Source organism: Octopus bimaculoides, chromosome 15, assembly GCF_046866305.1.
Source record: "Octopus bimaculoides isolate indiv1 chromosome 15, ASM4686630v1, whole genome shotgun sequence".
Classification (NCBI taxonomy): Eukaryota; Metazoa; Mollusca; class Cephalopoda; order Octopoda; family Octopodidae; genus Octopus; species Octopus bimaculoides.
The window spans coordinates 16,959,072-16,984,071 of record NC_142942.1 but is presented as its reverse complement, the minus strand read 5'-3'; the positions used below and the strand labels follow the sequence as shown (position 1 = coordinate 16,984,071).

General features: G+C 34.8%; 1 protein-coding gene across 1 annotated transcript in view; it reads right to left on the bottom strand.

Moving 5' to 3' along the window:
• Positions 1–86: 86 nt before the first annotated feature.
• The window catches only part of LOC106868744 (olfactomedin-like protein 2B), a 113,117-nt gene continuing 88,203 nt past the window's right edge, over positions 87–25,000 (bottom strand). Inside the window, exons 4-5 of the mRNA XM_089363485.1 lie at positions 11,498–11,566; positions 87–1,281 (exon numbers count right to left, since the gene is read on the bottom strand). Coding sequence (XP_089219611.1) covers positions 497–1,281; positions 11,498–11,566 — 854 coding nt within the window. The 3' untranslated portion in view covers positions 87–496. The remainder of the gene's footprint in view (positions 1,282–11,497; positions 11,567–25,000) is intronic.

Sequence of the window (25,000 nt, the reverse complement as noted above, 5' to 3'; positions counted from 1 at the left end):
ACACTCACATATATATGTGCGTGTGTATATATATATATATATATATATACATACACGCATTCATGTCATTTTTTCCAGGTTATATATTTATTTATTTGTTATTGTATTTTATATCATATTAGCAATTATCATTGTCGTCCGTATTACTTTAATTTTATCATGATTATTTTTTTATGATTTCAATTCCTATCTGCACTCCTCGATACCAAGAAGCCTCTTATTAATTGAAAACTGATACCTGTAGTCTAATACTTACATACATCCATTTATTTCTATAGCATATATACATTAGTGGTATATGCACATATATTAATAACATATATACATGCATACGTACATATATTACTCGTACATACGTAATATATATGTACATAAGTATATACGCTCATATATGTTTTCATCCATCTTTAAGTACGTGCATACTCACAAACTTACTTATGATATAGACAATTTAGTTTGAAAATAAACAACAACCAAAAAAAAATTAACAATTACACTAACAACTTTTCATTAGGGTTTCAAGTTCTTTGCGATCATACATCAATACAGGATACGTTATTTCATTGCCGTTGTCATATCCATAAATCTTTTTGTGGTAGAACGCTATCATATAGTTATGTCCGAAAGGGTTTGAGAAACCCAATACCTTACAGAGTTTCACATCAGCATACAAATCGTAAACTATCTCTACTTTAGTTTTCGGTTTTGATACACTTTGCACTAAATACAATACTCCACACACGATGAAGGCGTTTCCGTAAGATCGGTGTTTGATCGGAAGCTCCCATTTTTTAAGTATTTGTAAAGTGTCACCGTCTAGTTTAACCACTATCAATGTCTCTTCGGACGAATTCTTACCGTACAAAACCCAAATTCCATTTTCATCAACAGCAAAATCAAAGTAGTTGTATTGAAATGAATACAAGGAACGTTCACCTGTGCTAATTGCTTTTGGCATATTTTTGCTAGATGATACAACTTTCTGTTCGGCAAGTGAATATCGGGCCACTTTGGAGGTGTGAGCTAAATGGAAGTAGAAGGAGCGTCGATATATCAAATGCCCGACACCTTGATAATGATGCTCACCCATATCGTATATGTGATCCGCAATATTGTTTTTGTAATGGTTGCGGTCTTTGTACTCGTAAATCAAGTTCCCGTAATACTCTGGAGTGTACCAGTACCTCTGACGATGAAGGGTCGCGTCCCGCATCCATGCCCCCCAGCTATGGTTAGTGTAGCGTTGATGGACAGGCTTGCCAAAAACTTTTATGGCACACTCTGAAACGACAACAAACGGAAAAAAAAATTATAAGAATTTATAATTTAATAAATTTACAAAAGAATTAATAAACTAAGAACGATGTTATTAATAATTTCTAGTAGAATGCTTTTATAAATATATATATATATATATATATATATATATATATTAACGGCGTAATGAACAGGAAACGGTCATGCTACTTCGTCGAGCCATGACATTTGCCTCATAGATAATCTAGCAATACCATTCCTGAGAGGATAATTTACAAAGAAATTCAGTGTGAGATTTTAATTTACAATGTAAAGAGATATAACTATTTTTTCTTTTTAATTGCTTTCTCCTACAAGATAATCTCCAGATCTGTTACGTTGTAGTAACTACATTAATACTGTAATGAAATTATGAATAATTATACTAATACAATAGGTTAACAAAATATATGCCCTAGTGGAACATTTTGATACAATAAAACAAACGTATAATTGATATAATCTATCTCTGAATTTATCTATCTACTATCTATTAACTTGTTTTTTTTATCTGTACATCATTCTACACCTATACACACACAATCATATGTTTAATAAAAGAATATCCAAACCTAGTTAGCAAGTCCCCTACTATATATATGTGTGTATACACATACACACACACATTGATACATTTCTACGTATGTATTACTGCTATGTATGAGATTAATAAAAACGAAATTTTGTAATATATTTTCTCTCTGGGCATCTCACTATATTCTTTGTCATCCTTCCATCTATCCATTCCTACAAACATACATACGTACGTATGTATGTATATATATGTGTATATATATATATATACATATATAAATACATACACACACACAAACACATGTATATGTATATATTTATATTATATATATATATATATATATATACATACACACATACATTTTGCGTGATTTTGCAGCAGTGTTTTTTTTCCTCCTTTAAAATTTAATAATAAATAAATTAACAGTTGCTTTGAAAAAAGTAGAAGCCTCCTAATGTAATTATTTTTAAAACCTCAGCAAATTATTTCTCCTGAAATCAATTTTATTTCTCAGCTGAACTCTGCTACACTTTTGTCGGATTCATTTGGAGATATATTGCCTCATAATGTATATATTCATCCCACTCATATATGTACAGACAGGACTAATAATTTAATAACCTGCAGGACACAGATTATTAGATTATTACCAATAATCAAATAACCTCTAGTATATATATATATATGTATATATATATATATATCCTCATCATCATTGTTGTTGTTGTTATTATTATTGAACTGGCAGAATTGTTAGCACGCTACACGAAATGCTCAGCGGTAGTTCGCCCGTCGCTACGTTCTGAGTTCAAAGTCCACCGATGTCGACTTTACCTGTCATCTTTTCAGAGTCGATAAACTAAGTACCAGTTGAGTACTGGGGTCGATGTAATCGACTATCCCCTTCCCCCAAAATTTCAGGCCGTGTGCCTATAATATAAATAATAATAATTATATTGTTATTATTGTGGTGAGCTGGCAGAATCTTTAGCACGCCGTGCGAAATGCTTAGTGGTATTTCGTCTGCCGCTATGTTCTAAGTTAAAATTTCGCTGAGGTCGACGTTGCCTTTCATCATTTCGGGCTCGATTAAATAAGTACCAGTTACACACTGGGTCGATGTGACTGACTTGCCCCCTCCCCGCAATTTTCCGCCCTTGTGCCTATAATAGAAAGTATTATTATTGTCATTATTTTATTAAGGTGGGGAGCTGGCAGAATCGTTAGCATGCCGGGAGAAATGCTTAGCGGTATTTTGTCTCTCTACGTTCAAATTCCTCCGAGGTCGACTTAGTTTATCGAACCTGAGAGGATGAAATGCTAAGTACCAGAGAAACACTGGTGTCGATGTAATCGACTATCTCCCCTCCCATAGATTTCAAGCCTTGTGCCTATGGTAGAAAGGATTATTATTATTATCACTCATGTTATTAGGTTGGCGAGCTAGCAGGATCGTTAGAACGCTGGACGCAATGCTTAGCGGTATTGTGCCTGTTTTCTTTTTCTGGGTTCAAATTCTGCCGAGGTCGACTTTGCCTTTCATCTTTTCGTAATCGATAAATGAGGTACTAGTGAAGGACTGGGATTAATGTAATCGTCTATCCCTTCCTCCAAATTTCAGGCTTTGTATTCTGTTCTACCGAAATAATACTATGGAATATTATTATCATTACTATTATTATTACGCTGTTTACCTGGCAGAACATTTGGCATGCCGGGCGAGATCCTTAGCGGTATTTCATCTGCCGCTACGTTCTGAATCGAAATTCCACCGGGGTCGATAAATCAAGTACCCATGAAACACTGAAGTGGATGTAATCTATACATCCCCTCCCCCTGCCCGGTAACCCCTTCAATTATTCTACTGTTCCCAAACCTTAGCTGGCGTTACAGCAACATACGGTCATATATCTAGGATAGTTTCCAAAAAAGAAAAGTCAGATCACTGACTGACAAGACCAGTCCATTTTCTGTTATACTCTTGTGTTCTCTCTGCTCATATATTTTACCCAACGCTGGCTTCGTATTTAGCACTTCGCTAGGATTACTTCCGTACGCTATCATTAGATGCTATCATGGACTTAAAACCCATTACAGCTATGGGCACAGGTTAGTTTATGAGATATTCCAGTAAAATGTGATGGGGGAGATAGAAAGTATTCCTTTTTATTATTATTTATGTTTAAACATGAATACTACACTTAAAATTGTGAATTAGTGAATCTGGAATTGTCTACGGACACAGTCTTCGTCTACAATAATAACTGCATGAATATTACACAAAATTTTCATTAGGTATAAACTCTATCCATATTAACTTATTTTTATTGCTTTTACAGTGTTTTCAACGAGGTAGCTATATAATGATGTTTCAATGTGGAGGGCATCGTAACTCAGCTAGCTGAGGTAAGCTACTGTTATTGGTCAAAGCGACCCTGTTACGTACAATTCCTAGTTGAAGCCGAAATAAAGTAATCTCGTTGCTAATGCATCGGATAAAAGCTACAACATTAGAACGATCCATAATAACGTTGACTTAAATTAATAACTTTTACGCTACATGAAAAATAGAGGAATAAAATAAATTCAATATTATGATACAAAAACAAGAAAAGCAAAAGTAAAAGAATTGCATAAACAGAACAACAACAAAAAAAAGCAGCAGGTAAAAATAAAAACAAATACAACAAATAAAGAACTATAAAAACAGCTAAAGAAAACAAGAAATAAGAAAATGCATAAATTAATGAAACGGAAAATTAAAAACTTGAGATATTTTTCTCATTCTTTTTTGTTCCGGAAGCTGAATTCGAATGCTTTTCATGTTGGAACGCCATTTTTTTTTATTTATTATTTAGCGTGTAATAGTTTTGGTCGAAAAAGAGTAATTTAATAAATGCGATTATTATTTTTTTTATTTTATCACCAACTCTGCCCTGATTGATTTAAAGTGCTGATCGAATGAACTTAAAAAAAAACTGATGAAAGAAAGAAGATAAATGATAGAAAAGATATGAAATAATGCTGAGTTCAAAAGGATTCCAACCGTGACCGTCCCAACAATAATTGTCTAAATTCTATCTTAATTTAGAAATTATCTAATGCATCTTTACTTTAGCTAAGATGATGGGTGTATTATGAGATTACTGAATATCAAGTATCTCGCGGCTGTATTCATGAAGGATTGGAGGCAGGAAGTTTCTTTGGACGCTAAATGCTGGTACTGGCCCAGAATTCGCCAGCTCAAGCATTCTGGATTCAGAAAAGACAGGTTTTCATGCATATCCCTACCAATTGTATAAATGTTATGAAATGACAACGAGTACAATCGCGAATACACACGGCCGAAATGGTGTTCGCCTGAAGGATTTCTGGAGTGAAGTTAGGCGACAGTGCGCATAACTCGGAGATCAAGGATGAAGCACACCTTACACGTCGAGTCGCTACTTCTCCACATTGAGCGGTCACAGGTTTGATACTTCGGACATGTGATTGCAAGATGGGATCTTCAAGACGATCCATAGGTGACAGTGACTTGGATGTTTTAGCTTAGTACATGACGAAACTGGTACAACGAAACTTCGTATACACGATCAATCTTCTCCTTTTATATATGTATACACATAAATATATCTATGTACGCATGCATGTTATGTATATATATATGTATGTATATATATATCAGAGGCGATGACAGATATTGCTCGGCCAGTCGGTCTCCTCTGCATATCGACTGGGAGAGTAATGCCTGTCATCGCCACAAATGGAGGAAGCAGATTAAGGAGGGGGTCAACACTTTTGAAATAGCACTTAATCTTCAAGAAGAATTTAAACGTGCTGCTCGAAGGCGCACTGCTAGCATAGGGAATGGCGGAAAGTTCGGTTTGCAATGTTTGCAGTGGTGTATGCTTATCAAGAGCAGGGCTCTTTAGCCACCGACGGAGCCGCAAATGCAAACGATAAGTTTTCCTAGAGCGCACAATGTTGCTAAATGCCATCAATATTCTTCCTCGGTCACGGGTGGACAGCCGTCATATAATATATATGTATGTATATATGAAGAGAGCGAGTGACGGAGAGTGGCACAGGCAGGTGCAGGGGATGTGTTACAAAATGGCGTCGCACATGTAAAGTCCTCCGATTCAGCGTTCTATGTGTAACATTAAAAAAAAATCAGAACAGTTTCAGTCCATTCTTATCCATGGTGCTAAAGAATCGGATTAATGTTGTTACATTGTACATTTTATATTATAATTTAAATAATACTCTCTCGTTTACATGTTAACTTACAATGGAGACTGGGAAGCATTATGTATGCAATTTTTTGTAGTATCCAAAACATAAGTATTATAAATGCGGAAAATAGTTGTATTTTTATTCGTTTTATTTTCTTTTTTTGTTACTATTTCCATCAATATCAGTGAATAATCAGAGGATCCCTCATTTCCTGGTTTAAATTGAATTTAGTTTGGAGAGAGAGTAAAAGAAGTTAAACGTGTTTTGTTAATACGCGTAAAATATAATGCTGAATATCATAAAACGTTATTATCGGTTTTAATCTATGATCTCATTCTTTTTTTTATAAATATATAAGTTTCATCTACTTAACAGTTTTAATGCTTCGCGCATTTATTTATGCATGAATAATTCGAACTGACACTATATATGTTTATGTATGTATACACACACAAACACACACTATATATATATATATATATATATATATATATATATATATATATATATACACACATACATAATGTTTCATAATTGACTACGCATCAGGCTCCGCCAATTCTTTTCTTTTTACATAAATCCTGATACTAAAACAAATAAAAATTCCAACAATGATCAGCCATTCTTAAAATACGAAAATGGGAAAACGAAAGTAAGAAACACGTAAGCATATTCAAACAATAAAAAAAAAAACGAATATAAATCAACAAGAATGGAATTATGGAACGAGAGAAATACTAAAAACATAAAAAAGAGAATGAGATACAAAAGAAAACTATACACGATTTACATTTAAAAGAAGCAACATTTTCCTTTTAACGACGAGACGTTTTGGTTCTTAAGAATTGTTGCAGAAATAATTATACTGGTTCACGGTTTTGAAACTTTGTTTCGTGAAATGGATGAAGACCACAGCATCACTTTTGTATTTGCGTTTAGATCATGGTATATCAAATTTGTGTGGTATACAATGAAGATTATATCATGCAAGATCCTCCTATCACTGTCAATTATGCAATTCTCATGTAGATATATACATACATACACGCACACATATATGAGTATATCATATGCATATATATATATATATATATATATACATACACACACACACACACACATACATGTATATGCATATGTAAACCCATATATATAACTATATATATATATATATATATACACACACATACATATATATGTATACTCACACACACACACACACACACACACACACACACACATATATATGTATATATATATGTATGTATATGTATAGATATGTATATGCATATATAGGTATATGTGTGTATATATATATATATATATATATATATGTATATATACCAATCTCGCGTAAACGTTTGATATATTCGACCCAATCAACAAAATTATATTACTATATTCTGTAATCACTAAAATAAAGTCAGAAAATAATAACATAAAAACACACAAATTTATTTCTAATTAGCTAGTTAACTATTCTAACGCTTCCTTTACCATTCTTTTTCATGTAGATAGTATTTTGAAATAATTATTTATCTGCCTTTTTATTTCTTATAAATATTCAATTTTTCATTTCACTCACGCTTAAAATTTCATGCGCTCTCTTTGATTGTTTCATCAACACTTGAGATTGTACGCTGATGTGAACTAGTCACTGACGCTGTGGAAGTACATCGAAGCATGTCAAAAGTTGTCAAGAGTTTGCTTTAATTATTAAGATGTCATTGGACGTTGAACTTATATGAGATTGTTAAAAAACTGTCCCATGCACAAAACTATTATCGAAGAACATTTGTTTTTGTGATGGCTAATACCACGATTTATTTTTATCGTTTACTTTTTTAGTTATAGGGCTTTGAACATACTTTCGCACCACCTTGAAAGGGATATTCGTAACTTTATCATTATTATTAGTGCGGCAAGCTGCCAGAATCGTTAACACGCAGAGAAAAATGCATATCGATATTTCACCCGTCACTTCGTTCTGAGTTCAAATTCCGCTGAGGTCGACTTTGGCTGTCATCTTTCCGGGATCGTTAAATTAAGCACCAGTTGAATACTGGGACGATGTAATCGATTATCCCTCTCCCCATCCATATCTCAGGCGTTGTGCCTATAGTAGAAAGGAGTATTATTATTATTATTGAGCTGATAGAATCGTTACCGCACCTGGCAAAATGCTTAGCGCCATTTGGATTTGAGTTCAAATTCAGCCGGGGCTGAGTTTACTTTTCATCCTTTCGGAGTCATTAAAATCAGTACCAGTTGTATACTGGAATCGACGTATTCGACTAACCCCACCCTCGCCCCCAAATTTCAGACCCTGTGTCTATAGTAGAAAGGAGTACTACCACTACTACTACAAATATTACTGTAGCAAAGCTGTGATCGTATGACGTAGCAAGGAGGTAATTACCAGCAATTAGGCATCAAAATTAGTCACGCTCGTCTTTAAAAGGAAACGAAAAAAACACACGGAATTCTGTGATAAAGTACAAAAACCAAAGTACACAAATATATAAATGACGACATCGAATAAAATTAAAAACATTAAGGTTCCGTTTGTCGATCGTGCTGCATAATGTTTGGTTAATGATGTTAGTTAAGCGTACATTGATATGAATGTTAATGTGAGTTTAGTGGTGTATGATGAGCAACTGTGTATTGAGCCTGAACTTCCTCTTGTGGCAATGGCGCTGGAATCTGAAATATAGCAAATAGACGGAATACATGCAATATATTTGGTTAGAGACAGATAAATAGATAGATAGATAGATAGGGAGAGAAGAGAAGGAGCGTTTTGAGAGATAAAGAGAAAGGAAAGGTTAACAAAGAGAAAGAGGGAGTGAAAGAGTAACGAAGAGAAAGAATAAAATGGTATTAAAATAGAGACTGATATATCTCAATGTACACACACACACACATATATGTATGTATATATATATGTATATATAAACTCATATATGCGTGTATGTATTTATAAGTATATATATATATATATATATAATAGTGACACTTCGTTGATAAAACGCTCGTTGAAACACAAACACGTTACATGGTCAAAGCTGCCCTTTGTCTCCTGCAAAGAAAAGCAGATTATCCGGTTTTTAAAAAAAAATTGTTTAAAGCAGTTAATATTGGATTAGTAGAAATTATGTTTTCCTGATGCAGAGGCGTTTGCAATTGTAGTTACTAGTTTCCACAGCTTATGTAATAGCAAAGAAAATTCAAATATATATCGTACATTATTTAGCGCAAATTTAAAACTGCTTTTATTCTAAATTTATGGAAATGACCGATACGTATACTTTCTCTAAACCTTTTGTCGTTTATCTGTGTATCTGTATGTTTGTGTGTGTGTGTGTCTGTGTGTTTGCCTCACTGCCTGGCTGTATGTATCCGGTTAGATAAATATAATATAAACTGTGTAATATATACTATGATTTAAATCAAAATAAGCAACAACGATATCGAGAGGTAATGCAGTACGATAATTCCAAGCAACTCAATTTAAATAAACAATGCAAACACTACATTAGTTATTAGTACAAAGTTATTAGTATTAATCCGACTCTCTCAGCCCTATTCATAACAGACATTGCTCTTTTTCTATGCCCTTACCTCCTTGGAGATTTTAAGTAAAATTATATTGCATCCATCTGTTTTAATTTAATTAAATTCTATGTCTCAACTGAGGATTGCTCTGCATTTAAATTGATGTAACGCTTGCATTGTTCAATTAAATGGAGTTACTTGAAACGTACTGCATTACCTCCGGATATCCTTGTTCCTCATCTTGATTGTAATCACCTTATTTTGAAAGTGTGTGTGTGTGTGTGTGTGTGTGTGTGTACACATGCATAGACGTATATCTAAATACCTGTATATATGTGTGGGTGTATCTAAGTCTGTACTTATGCATGTTCATATTTGCATTTCAGTACCTTTGCATCTGTGCATACGGTTATATATAAACGCAAGCATTGCTAGTCTGTATCCCAGTTTGCTCCATTAGATCATTAGCAATACTGCCTGTACTATTATAGATTATAAACACATTAACCTACTACTTTCATATCTCGGATAATTCATCTGTCCCACTAATTTTTAATATCCTTCACATGTGATAGCAATGTTTCATTTCTAAAACTCAAACAATTGTTACAAGTGTCGACAAATATAAAATTGCCAGCATCCATTTTGTCTCCTATCTTTCTATTCAGATAATTCCGTTTCGTTAAATTTGCATTTAATCCATAAACTCAAATATAGGAAATAGGTATTCTTTTTGTACTTATAGGTGTGTGTGTGTGTGTGTGCGTGTGTGTGTGTGCGTGTGCGTGTGCGTGTGCGGAGACGTAGAAACACCCACACACACACTTGGAAATAATATTAAATTCACTAAAAGGAATATATATATATGTGTGGTGGTATTTGTGTGTGCAAGTTTGAGTATTTAGCGATTGATTGCATGTGTTAGTTTTCGGCAAAAGGTTACTAAATACCAAAATATTGAAGGAGATATGTTTATCTCTCCAGGATCACACACACATAATATATAAACGCATATGTGAATATATCTGTAATCAAAGCATCATAAAGAAGGGGAATTATATATTCTAAATACGTTGGTGAAAGTATTATTCTCATCAAATGCCAACCCAACACGTGTTTCTGCTGGACACGTGACCTAGTGCCGTTTGTAAATCATTCATGTGCGTTTAGTTCGTTCAAATTTAAATCATTTATTTCACATTTGTATCGAAGTTAAATATTCCCATGCTGTACTCGGACTTGAACTCAGGTATACGCCAATTAGATCTCTTTACCACGCGGCTTGAGTATTTACTCTTAGTAATTTGTAATTTTGTAAATTTAATTGAATTTCTAACCAAAAGAAATTTATGTCAGTCGTTTCTGTTACTATTCCCTTGTGACCCGGAATCTCTATTTTGGAAATGGTATTTATATAAATAGTGCAAACTTGTAATATGAAGAAGAGACATTACGTAGTCTGGATGATTATAACATAATCATATAAACATTAATTAAGTAGAGATATTTGGACTCTTAATTATATATTATACGACGCACATAACATTGGTAATTAAAAATATATTGCACATCATAATTACTGACATGGAATTGTTAATCAATGATTTTTTACAACATGTAATTGCAGAAAAATATTTTAAAATCATCCTAGGATATTTGTTATAGATTATATATTGATTAATTATTAGTTGTGTATATGGTAAATAAAAATGTTTTAGTAAGTCACATATTGTATGTAATAGAAGTAAAAAGTGCAGTGCAGAACAGATAAATATATACAATTATATGAATATTTACAATTGCTAACCATTGAGATCATATTAGCAATAATTTTAGCTAAACGTCAGTATAAATTGTTTCATTTTATCTTACCTCGAGGTCTGGGTGGTAATGGAGGAGTAGGTCTAACTGTCGTCGTGGGTGGAAGAATTTGTACGGATTCTGCAAGTAAAATGAAAAATATAATTAAGTATTGGTTTGTTTTTTGGAAAGGTTTCTCCAGACGGATGATATACTCTAATTAATACTTAATAAATACTATTTATTTGCTCTAACAGCCCATTCTATATTTAACAAGGTCACAACTTTCAGTGTATCTAGGTCAAGCCAAAACTTTAGTACTCTATAGGAAGTTATTCAGTTTTGTTCAATTAAATTGAGTACTGCAAATGATATAGAAATATCTGCGCATTGTAAAGTGCTACTGTAGTATCCATCGATAAATACGCGAATGTACCTACGCGCACATAAATATATATACATGAAGATACATGAACCTACATGGAAATATAAGCATGGCAAATGTAACTATTGTTCCTAGATTGAAAAAAATTATAAGCAGTCTTGCGAACCGTCTTGGATTCTCATCAGAGGAACCTGTATCATTTGACGGATTCTAGGAAAGGAAGCAAGGAATGTGATTGTATACTCAACAAATCCAAAATCTTCTGCGAAATGGAGTTATTAGTTTGCATACCATAAGTGCTTCACTCTTTATTTTAATACCAGCGTCCAGGCAACGGGAATCTCATTCCACACAGCATCATGGCATGATATATGTAAACCTACGTACTATATACATACACACATATATATATATATATATATATATATATATATATATATATATATATATACACACATACACAAGCAGGACAAACTTAACTATGTCACCCTAGAGTGAATACATATATATATATATACACAGATATATATATATATATATATATGATATATGTATGTATATCGTTGTCAAGATGGTATAAGAGACTTTGTTCCAACCAGCATTAACAGGCTTAGTGGTGACAAGTCAAAGGTGAGCACAACTGCAAATATACGACCTGCAGTGATCCTTAATCCTCATACCTGCAAGATCTGCGGGCTTCGTTGTAAATCACTGGCGGGATTCATGTGTCACATTCAACCTGACAATTATCACTGACAAAGAAAATGCACGTTTCGGATCCTCATACGTCGAAACCCAGCGGAGATTCAATCATATATGTGTGCGTGTGTGTGTGTGTGTGTGTGTGTGTGTGTGTGTGTGTGTGTGTGTGTGTGTGTGTGTGTGTGTGTGTGTGTGTGTGTGTGTGTGTGTGTGTGTGTGTGTGTGTGTGTGTGTGTGTGTGTGTGTGTGTGTGTGTGTGTGTGTGTGTGTGTGTGTGTGTGTGTGTGTGTGTGTGTGTATATATATATTATATACACATACACACACACACACACATACACACATGCTCCCACGGTAGGTCCACCAGCTCTCCTAAGGTTTCCACCGATCATTAGATGTGGTCGGTTTGAGCAATTGTTCTACACAAAAATTTCCCTTGCTAGCAATCGGAGGCACTGATATAAATGAATAACTACAAATGAAAAAAGTTCACGGAAACTAAGAGGAGCCGATGACAACGACGCCGAAGGACAATATATACATACATACGTTTACAAACGTGTATACTAGCATGCTTACCTACCTCAATGCATACATACATACCTACGTGCGCACACGCATGCAAATCTCTGCACCTACTGATCTAGATACATGCTGAGACGCTAGTCGACAGCATTTATGTGTATATGAAGAGAGATAAGCAGAGAGAGGAAGAGAGTCAAACGTTCGTGTAATATGATATATATATATATATATATATATCATATTACATTATAGATATATAATATATGTATGCACATATATCATATTACGATATAGATATATATATATATATATGTATATATATCATATTACGATATAGATATATATATATATATATGTATATATATCATATTACAATATAGATATATACATGTATATATACATATATATATATTTGTAAATTTATCACAGGAAGCTATTCATTGAAATTACAATGAAAACGTTCTTCAATCAAGTAGTTGGTTATACTTCTGATTGCACGTAATGAGGAAGCACAGTTTTGCTACAGCATGACCGCAAGCTCTGGTTGGAACCTTTAGAAGAGTAAAGTTACCTGTATGAATCGTTAAGTTAGCATGCATGAATCTACTAAAAATGTTAGGTCTAGTGCATACAACATCAGCACTATAAAAAAATGTAGAGATAAAGACAAGCAGATCATCTTAAAACGTAAACAAAATCTTTGAGGCCCTGATTTAAAGATTTCAGACCAGAAAAGCACTAGACAGAGCACATATTTTAAGCTGGTACCCAAGGCTGACATCCCTTTCGAGCTGTCTTATTGCCCATTATCCGTTAGCTCTTGTTGGACGTATGCAAAAGTTCAAAACATATATCAGCAGGCACTTATTGATGATATAAATATTTAAATCTGAATGATAATGGTATAGGCAAAAAGAATACCACAAGAATATTTCTCTCTCGTATCACTGAAAAACAGGCGGCTTATGGATTGGCAGAATGTAATTACAGGTAACGTTCTAAATGATATCTGAGATTAATCGATATTTAATTAGATTCTCGTCATTTCTTTGTAAATTTTGTGGGGTTTAGGACCGGAAAATATACAAGTAAAATTGAATTCTCACAAAAGGCAGGTCTCACTAAACGTTAGTGTCACGGTGTGCAACTCTTTCAACGATATCTCTATATATCTGAAGAACTTGTTTAATATCGAGCGTAATACTCAACGGAGTCGATTCAAGACATACACACACACATAAACACACATGCACAGACACACATCATTCTCTCTCTCTCTCTCTCTTTTTCTTTCTCCCTGTCTACCTCTCTCTCTCACGCTGTCACTCTCTCTTTCTCTTCATTCCTATATATATATATATATATATATATATATATATATGATTGACCGTTGACTGAACACTATTCAATTTTTTTCTCCGTGTTTTTCTCCTTGTCTCCGTATTCTTTCTGTTGAAGAGCGTAGCTCGAAACGTCAAAGACTTTCCGTATTCCCGAGCGTCATACTAATACATCCTTTTGTTATTTACACCACCTGTCCTCGTCTGTTGTTGTTTTTTCGTACATTCTCCCATATATATATATATACATACAAAGTATAGGGGTTTAGTTCACAGGTGATCTAAACGATTAGGTACGCTTGGTAGTTATAGAACCATTGCAGATTTCCACTGCAGTGGATATATAATTCTTAAAAGAGATAGTAAACATTAAAGCAAGGCAACTATCTCACATATACTTATGTACATAAATATACACGAACACATACATATATACATGTTAATAGACACATATATAAATGATAAAAGGAAAGAATGTATGTATATAAAATTTAGTATTTCTATTTAGAAATATTAGAATCTCCTACAACACCAAACAGACAAATTCAGTACAAGTCTGCACTAACAAAATCTTCAGGACTAAAGTCATTAAGGACAGGAAAAACATCGGGACGAACAATGAAATTTTTTTCAAAAAATACATCACTTATTTCAAGATGTCGGAGTTGTCTTCAATATACTTATTGGACACATCGCTGATTCTGTAAATTTGAATTTAATATGTTGCGCTTATGCTTCCTATAGGGAAATGTTTTTGAAATCTTTGAATAATTTCTCACACACACAGATAGTTATCTATTGTAGTTGAACGTTTAAATTGAAGTAATTCTTATCGTTGTTTTTTGCTGGTGATGTTCTAGTTCTCAATGATAATAGGTATAAAACTGGTTTAAATGCAGACGTGTATTGTTTTTTCTGTTTTGTTGTTGTAATCGATTCTACAATTTTTAAATGGAAAAACACAATTTTAAATAGAGACGCAAACAAGAACACCAAATTCACTTTCACAAACAATCAAGAACGTATAGAGTTGTATGTATCAGACATCCTACGAACAACGTACATTATAAAGAAAACACTTGTACAATACTCTAATATAGACATATATATATATATATATATATATATATATATATATGGTTCTGCGTGTGTCAGTATACATCTATAACAATCAATTTATTTATGTATCTACCTAGCTGTATCTCTCGTAACATCACACTCAACAACTCACGTACACGCGCACATATTTATCTATCTACATACATACATACATACATACATACATACATACATACATACATACATACATACATACATACATACATACATATATATATATATATATATATATATATATATATATATATATATATATATACACGTCTGTAGAAACGGCTACTCAATAATTCTATATATCATGGGAAAGAAGCTGCAGGCAAACAATAACCTATAGTTGCTTCGAATATTGACACGCAGTTATTATTCTGGCTTACAAATATGAATACACACACACAGACACACGTAGATACACATATACGTACATAAAAGACATACACTCACATAACTTAATGCAGTTGAACCAATATGTGTCAGGAAGTGTACAGTGAAACAAACATGCACTCGTCAATACATATATAGGTTGTACACATTTGCATAAGATATATTAATCGAACCACTACGTCTGACTTATCATGTCTCCAATTCTCTTTGTACATACATTCATGTATGCATACACATACATACATACATACATACATACATACATATATACTTATCTATATATTTCTCCTTATTCCATTCTGTCTGGAGGCGCAATGGCCCAGTGGTTAGAGCAGCGGACTCGCGGTCATAGGATCGCGGTTTCGATTCCCAGACCGGGCGTTGTGAGTGTTTATTAAGCGAAAACACCGAAAGCTCCACAAAGCTCCGTCAGGGGATGGTGGCGAACCCTGCTGTACTCTTCCACCACAACTTTATCTCACTCTTACTTCCTGTTTCTGTTGTGCCTGTAATTCAAAGGGTCAGTCTTGTCACACTGTGTCACGCTGAATATCCCCGAGAACTACGTTAAGGGTACGCGTGTCTGTGGAGTGCTCAGCCACTTGGACGTTAGTTTCACGAGCAGGCTGTTCCGTTGATCGGATCAACTGGAACCCTCAACGTCGTAAGCGACGGAGTGCCAACAACAACATTATTCCATTCTGTAGAAAAGCGTAGGTTCGAAACATCAGTCTTCTATTTTCCAAAGCGTGAATCTAATTCTTGCTTCTTCTCGCTTATATATATATATATATATATATATATATGTGTGTGTGTGTGTGCGTGTGTGTTACAAAAGAAAATACGCATTTATCTGAAATGTCCATATTAACTACAATCCAAATACCGTTATATGTTAGCCAGTCCTAACATTCCCATGAATTCTATAGCTTGTCTTTAGAGTGTTTTGTTCTACGCACACTGTGTTGGAAATTCGGATAATGTCACTTATATGTGTGCGTGTGCGTGTGCCCCTTGGTGTGCTCATAGCACTATAAGTACTATAGAACTATATCTATATGTGTGTGCGTATATATATATATATATATATATATATATATATATATATATATATATATATATATCAATGCATATATACGGTTTAACGAATGTGTATAAATACCTACGTGTGTTTAGGTATGTGTGTATGCGTATATGTTTGCGTGTGTGTATGTGTGCTTGTGTATGTATGCATGTGTTTGTAAAACAGTGAGAACTGTTTCGCTTATTCCTCTCAGCATAGCTAATCTTATGCATCACCATATATATATATATATATATATATATATATATATATATATATATATATATATATGTGTGTGTGTGTAAGAGGGTGGAGAAGGAGGGTATGTATACAATAATCTCAGTAAAAATAGACGCGTATATGGTCGTTTTACTTTCTGATATTTCTGATGGATTATAATTATAGACTGTGTAACAATACCTACAAATCTTAACGTAAAAGATTTGAGACAACGAAAGCAAAACAAACAAAAATGACCCCAAAATATAAAATAATTTACACACATACACACGCTCAAACACACGCATAGATACGCGTGCGTGTATTTTGTATGTGTGTGTGTGTGCTTGCGTGTGTGTGTGTGCTTGCGTGTGTGTGTTCGTATATTTGTATGTATCTATAAAGATATTTATTGAGGAATTAATAGCTCAATATCGAAAGATTAAAATTTATGAAATATAAAATGAAAACATTCGAATGAAGCTGACATATATTCTATATTGTTACCAATATCTAAGTTTAGCATCAGACATTGTTTCTTAAAAACATCTCATAAAATGGAAAGCGATTTTAAAATGTCGTCTATATAATTCCCTGGAGGTTGTTTCCAGGAAATCTTTGCTTGCTTCCTTGCTCGGCTTTATTTAGCTATTCTAATTGGTCATATTTGCAGATATTCTTTTCCTTTTCCTCATCGTCGCCATCCTTGTTGTTGTTATAGTTGTTGTTGTTACGGCTGCTGTTATCGAATGTTTAGGAAGACATTGTTGATGGTGCGGCTGTGTACTCCTATTGACTTCTATATCATTATCACCTCTGCACCGAGATATAGATACATGTATACATACATACATACATGCATATATCACTAAAAATGTATGACTAAAAACGTGGTATACAAGTGCACAAAGAACAGTAGAGGAGACCCCTACCTATATGTCGGGGCATCTGCCGATTTTTTCAAATATTGATACCGCGGCCACATCGCCAGTTTTTGAAATATCTTTAAACGACATCTAACATCACTACCAGATTTTATCTGGAGGCTTGAGGGAGCGAACACAAAATACGACTTTACATCTTGGAAATGCTATTTTTCAGAAAAGTCTTGGCGGCCGGCCTCCAACACTTTTTCTGCAAAATAGGGGTAGCTTATCGTGTTCAGGCTATATTATTAGCATTATCCGGCGTTTGAGAATTTAAAAATCACTTCTTTAACTTTCTAAGACATCTCAACGCTTATAAAGCAAACTTCGTTTGTTTGTTTACGATCATCGCAATTTGAATTTAATATATATATATATATATACACACATGTGCACCTGGGCATATGAATTTCCTGTACATATGTATTTATTCGTCTATACGTGTGTGTATGCGCGGGTATCTAGTTGTATGTATATGCCCTTATGCCTGGATGCGCGTGTGTATATGTGCGCGCGCACACACACACACACACACACACACACACACACACACACGCATACGCACACACATATATGTATATACATTTATAGATTAAGGAATATCTTTTACTTGCACGAACAAATATACAAATATATATTTGTATGTATATACATATGTGTCTGTCTGTGTGCATAAGTTTAAGTGGTTAAGTGTGTCGGTGCACTTGTATGTGTATGCACGGGATTTTTCATTAGAAAGAAAAAAATAACCGGAAAAATCGAAAACCATCAGAAAAGATTGAATCAAGTTGAGCAAGTGAAGATTCACATGATGGAGATGACGCGGATGATGCCAATAATAATACTAATAATAATAATGAGAAGAAGAAAAGAAGGAAGAAGAAATTCTAACAAAGCAGCCAACGTGAGAAATGTACTTTTCTTGAAGCGTTTGTCTAAGGAAATATCGTAGCAAAGATCGATAAATGTCTATGAGTTGTCAAAACACAGATTAATAATCAATAATCTTGGCAATAGAGTTGTATGAAAAACAATCAGATCAATCGCAACGGAACCTGCAATTGGCAATGTCAGTTTAGGCTTCAAAATTAATCACTTAGCCTACTCCCAGATCGATCGAATGATCTTAGTCGCTATTAAACATTGATTGAGTACGCACACAATCACACACGCACACATATATAACATATTTACATATATGGGTGTGTTATGCACACACACACACACACACACACACAAACATATATATATATTATGCTTTCAGTCATTTTTAACTGTGGCCATGCTGGGGCACCGCTTTATTAGTCGAAGAAATCGATCCCAGGATTTATTTTTTGTAAGCTTGGTACTTATTCAATCGGTCTCTTCTGCCGAAACACTAGGTTACGGGGACCGAAACACAGCAACATCGGATGTCAGGCGATGGTAGGAGGACAAACACAGGAACAAACACACAAATATATATATATATATATATATTTCAAAATGTAACCACATGTGAATCGTTGGCCTTTTTTCCCCCTCCGTCTTACTTTCGTATTGGACCTTCCTCTGTCCCCTGTTTCTGAAGAAGAGCTTGTGCTCGAAACGTGAAGTCAATTTTCTTTCCTTCCCCGAGCATCTGCTAATATTTTACTTTTTTGTGTTTGTTCTTCGTTCGTTTATTTATATATACACATAGGTAGGTATGTTATATTTGCATACTTGCATACGTATTTGCATTTGGCTATTTGTACAATATTCTCTCGATAATTCTCTCTCACCCCTACGCACTCTCTCTTCCCTTTTCTCTCATTCTCCCTCTCTCTTTTGTTTATATATATATATATATATATACATACCTACACACATACACACATAGGATCATTCATTTGTACATGCATTTGTGTGTGTGTGTGTGTGTGTGTGTACATATATAAATGTTTCTAGGTTGACAAATTGAATTTGTTTCGATCGCTCCCGTCCCTGTAGAGAATAAAACGTCGTAACCAGATTAAGAAATCTTTAAATACATGTTTACTTATGTTTTAAGAAATTGGGGTTTCTTAATCGACTTCAAGTATCCACAGCAATTTATATAGAATCAGAATAGTGACGTTACTAGGCCCTCCTTATATAAACATGTAACAGCACATGCTCACAAACACCCACACACACACACACACACACACACACACACGCGCATATATATACATATGTGTGTGTGTGTATATATGTATTTATGCATGTGTGTATATATGTTTGTGTATGTGTGAGCGTGACCGCGTGTGTGTTTTGTGTGTTATATGTGTGTTTGTGTGTGTGTGTGTGTGTCATATGTGAATGCACGTCTGTGTATTGTGTCGTGTATGTATTTCTGTTCGCGTATAAGAAGTTGGTATTGCATTTTTTTAACCTTTAGCTTAAGTCAAGCAGGATCGATATTCATCATGTTATTATTTGATGGAATCTGTGTGTTCGTGTAACTGTGAGTAGTGACGAAATTGATCATTAAATCATTGCAAAGAGTCATAAACTATATATGTGTGGGTGCGAGCATGCGGGGTGTCTGCATGTGTTTGTCTACATATTCCTTTCTACTCTAGGCACAAGGCCCGAAATTTTGGGGGAGCGGGCCAGTCGATTAGATCAGCCCCATTACGCAACTGGTAATTTTTTCTAATCTAGGCAAAAGGGCCAAAATATTTGGGAAGTGGGTGACAAGTCGATTAAATCAGTCCCAATACGCCACTGGTACTTAATTCATCGTCTCCGAAAGGATGAAAGGCAAAGTTGACCTCGGCGGAATTTGAACTCAGAACGTAAAGGCAGATGAAATACCGCTAAGCATTTCGCCCGGCGTGCTAACGTGTTTGTTATTTCTTTACTGTCCACAAGGAACTAAGTATAGAGGGGACAAACAAGGACACACAAAGGGATTAAGTCGATTACATCGAGCCCAGTGCGTAACTGGTACTTATTCAATGGACCCTGAAAGGATGAAAGGCTAAGTTGACCTCGGCGGAATTTGATCTCAGAACGCAGCGGCAGACGAAATACCGCTAAGCATTTTGCCCGGCGTGCTAACGTTTCTGCTAGCCCGCCACCTTAGTGTTTCTCTATATATTGGCGCTACGTTGGGTACGATGACGTAGCAGACGGAATCGACCCCAGTTGATCGGATCAACAGAACATGCTCGTGAAATCAACTTGCAGGTGACTAAGCTCGCCACGGACACACGTAACCTGAACCTAGTTCTGAGGGAGACAAAGTGACACAGAATGTAACAAGGGCGACCATTTTATTTCGAGGTACCACTATTTTTTTGCCAGCAGAGTGAATTGTTGCAAGGTGAAATAAAGTCCTACACACACACACGCAACACGCAACACACACACACACACGCAACACACACACACACACACACACACACACACACACACACACACACACACACACACACACACATTTTTTTTATTTCTCTGTCACTCTCTTTATTTCTCTCTGCCACGCTCTTTCTTTCTCTTTTTCTTTCTATCTCTTGTCTTCTCCTCTCTTTTTTCTCTTTTTGTCTCTCCCCCATCTCTCTTGCTATTAACATCAACATTAAGAAGTTTGTTAGTATCTCTAGCTTTAGATTGTCGTTAGATGAACCACATTTCTAAAATTAGTGAAATATCGAAGGTGTCTTGGCAACACTCAGTAAGACATTCATCAGCTGCTCACTGGCTATATATGACTATGATACCTCCATGCTGACAGTTTCCATCTCCTGTCTGGATCATCCATCCTGTTCAGAATATCGATCAACTGGAATCAGTCGTGCAACCGGACGGATGTGTCACTTTCTGGCGAAGAGAGAAACTAATGTTTCGACATCAAGCACCTTACTTTATAGAAGTGCACACAATTATCTACCACCTTTCTAATAAACAAATTTGACCACCTTTTTTCAGACCAACATGGATACTACTCGTCGACACGCTTATAAATACAAAAAACCAAGTGCAGCATTTTCTGAATTTCGGAATTCTTTCTTCCTGGTGAGAAATATCGTAGCATGGATAAATTACCTGCGTCAGCTTTTAGGTCTCTGGATTCTGGCTCCTTCATAATGGTCATATACCTCGAAATCTGTTATCACTATACCTGACATCCTTTGGTTATGTACCCTGAAATTCGCCAACACAACTCTCGACGTTCTTATTCACCCTTCCCTATTTATAGATCCTTTACGATCCAATTCCCTGTCTTCTTGTTTTGTGTTTTATTCAATATACTATGTTTTTATATCAGGCTTTCATTGCCGCCTTTCTTTACTTGATTTATTGCTGTTTCTGTCACCATATTCCGGTGGGCTGTAACGCATCAATGCCCATCGTTCCTCAATGGCCTTTGAGCTGATTCATCTCGTCGGCGCTTTGAGTGAATCGTTTCCTGCTTATTGGTGAACAAACTAAACTTGCAGCATATATTGATTAACTTCGATAATATTAATATGCGTGTGTAATTGTTTGCATATACATACATACATACATACGTACATACATACATATATGTATATGTGAAATGATAGAAGGCAGATTGGATATCTATATATATAAAATAAAAATATAAATAAATGCAAACTTTTAAAGTCTAGCCAGGCTCATGGGCCCGGTTTCCCGGTTTCAATGGCGTATGTGTTCCCCTCCACAGCTGGATGGGACGCCAGTCCATCACAGCGTTACTCATTTTTGCCCGCTGAGTGGACTGGAGCAACGTGAAATGAAGTGTTTTGTTCAAGAACACAACGCGTCGCCCGGTCCAGGAATCGAAACCACAATCTTACGATCATGTTGCCGACAGCCTAACCACTAAGCCACGTGCCTCCACACACCCACACACACACATATATACACCTGTGTGTATGTATAAATGTATGTATGTACAAGCGTATATAATTGTGCGCGTATGTATATACAGTGATCACTTGTATTGCAGTTCAACTATCGCGGTAGGTTTTGGAACGTAACACCCGCGATAGTCGAGGGATTATTGTATGTGTATTTACATCTATAATATTGTGTTCATATAAAACGGAGTTCCCAGATATCTGAGTTTAATATAGATGGCATCCAATTGCAGTTGGACTCATTTTCATAAGTGATTCATTGGTTTATAACTTCTGTATTGCTGCAATCGAAATTGCTCTCTACCTTTGACACCCAAGACGGACAGGCGTAGAGATGAGACAGACTTCACGTAGATAAGCTGCATTTTATACATAGAAATACTAAATCTATTAATCCAAGTGCTTGGGTGAAGAAATAATAAACTATTGATTGCACCTACGTGTATCTGTTTCTAATAAACCATCAAATCCATAATCTTGTCAATACAATGGAATGGTATTGATCTTTCTGACAAACAGTTTATTCGAATTTATTCATGTTTGTTTATTTCGTGGATGGATAAAAATGTAAAGATGACAATTGCGGCTGTTGGATAAGTTCCTTTGACAAGGGTCTGATAGTTAAAAAGGATGCAAACCTAGCATCGTAATGCCACCGGAAATATTACCGCAAGTCGAAGTCCACCAACACTGAACCACCACTTATAACCTAAACGTTATATGCAGGCATCGAAATAAGGGTTAGCTAACAGCAATACATATTATTAGGGATGGAATTTTTGGCAAATATTGGAAACCCATAATCATTGGCATACCATAATTCAAACTATCTTTTTTCTCGATTACCAACAAATGCCAGACGTCCTGCACATTCCTGCACATAAAATAAACGCTGAATTATTTCGTTTTACACAGCTTTAAACGATAAAACATAAGAAACTTTAAAACATAACGAACCCCCTATTCATAATTAGATAAGTATTGCACGTTGCTTTATATAACTAATATCCAGGGATATCATTATAGAACAATTTAACCTTGTATTACATAAGTACTAATTGATGGTTAGAAACATTACCATTTCTACAGATATTTTCTATTCTATTTTATTTTACTCTTCTCGCTATTTTCCTCTTCAATAACATATTAATTCCATGTATATAGAATAGAACACATAATTTTCTTGCCGTCAAGTATTCGGGAACTAAATGTCTATGATTAAATGCAATCTCGCTATCGTGAATATTAAACGGACGGCAAAATACACCAACGGTCATTTGTGTATAATATATATATATATATATATAGGTAGGTAGGTAGATGTATGTATGTATGTATGTATCTCTCTCTCTCTATACATACATACATACATATATATATATATATCTATATATATATATATATGCATGTATGTATATGCGTGTAATGAGTGGTCGCCATTTTCTTTTCTAGGTAATGGCTACTCATTTCCGTCCTGACCGATATACAAATTTTGTTTGTTTCTTTTTTTTTTCCAATAGGCGTGGTTGAGAGTAAAAGATACCGTGAGAGAGAATGAAATGATTGAAAGAAGAGATAGAGGCTAGAGTTAGCAAAAATGAACGGGGGTGGGGGAAGATAAAGTAAGAAAGGCGAGTAAAGAAGAGGATAAATGAAGAGATGGGGCTGTATAGAAAAAGGAAATAATTTGAGTATAGAGAAGTATGTATATATATATATACTGAGAGGCATAGGTAGAGATGGGCAAAGAAAGAGAGAGAGGTGGAACAGACAAAGCCAAAGAGAACGTGTGTGTGTGTATGTGTGATAGAAAGCTATTCAGAAATGATATCCGTTTATCTTGCCTGCCTTACAGGTCATTATTAACCGAAACCTATCATAAGAGGCGACAGCAACAAAAAGAAAGAAATTTATAAACAGCAACAATAACAACAACAACAGTAAAAATAACACAAAACAACTATTATTAATACCCAAATGATATTGTGACTCCTAATATCCCAGATATACAAACCTACACACATACATACACACATATAGA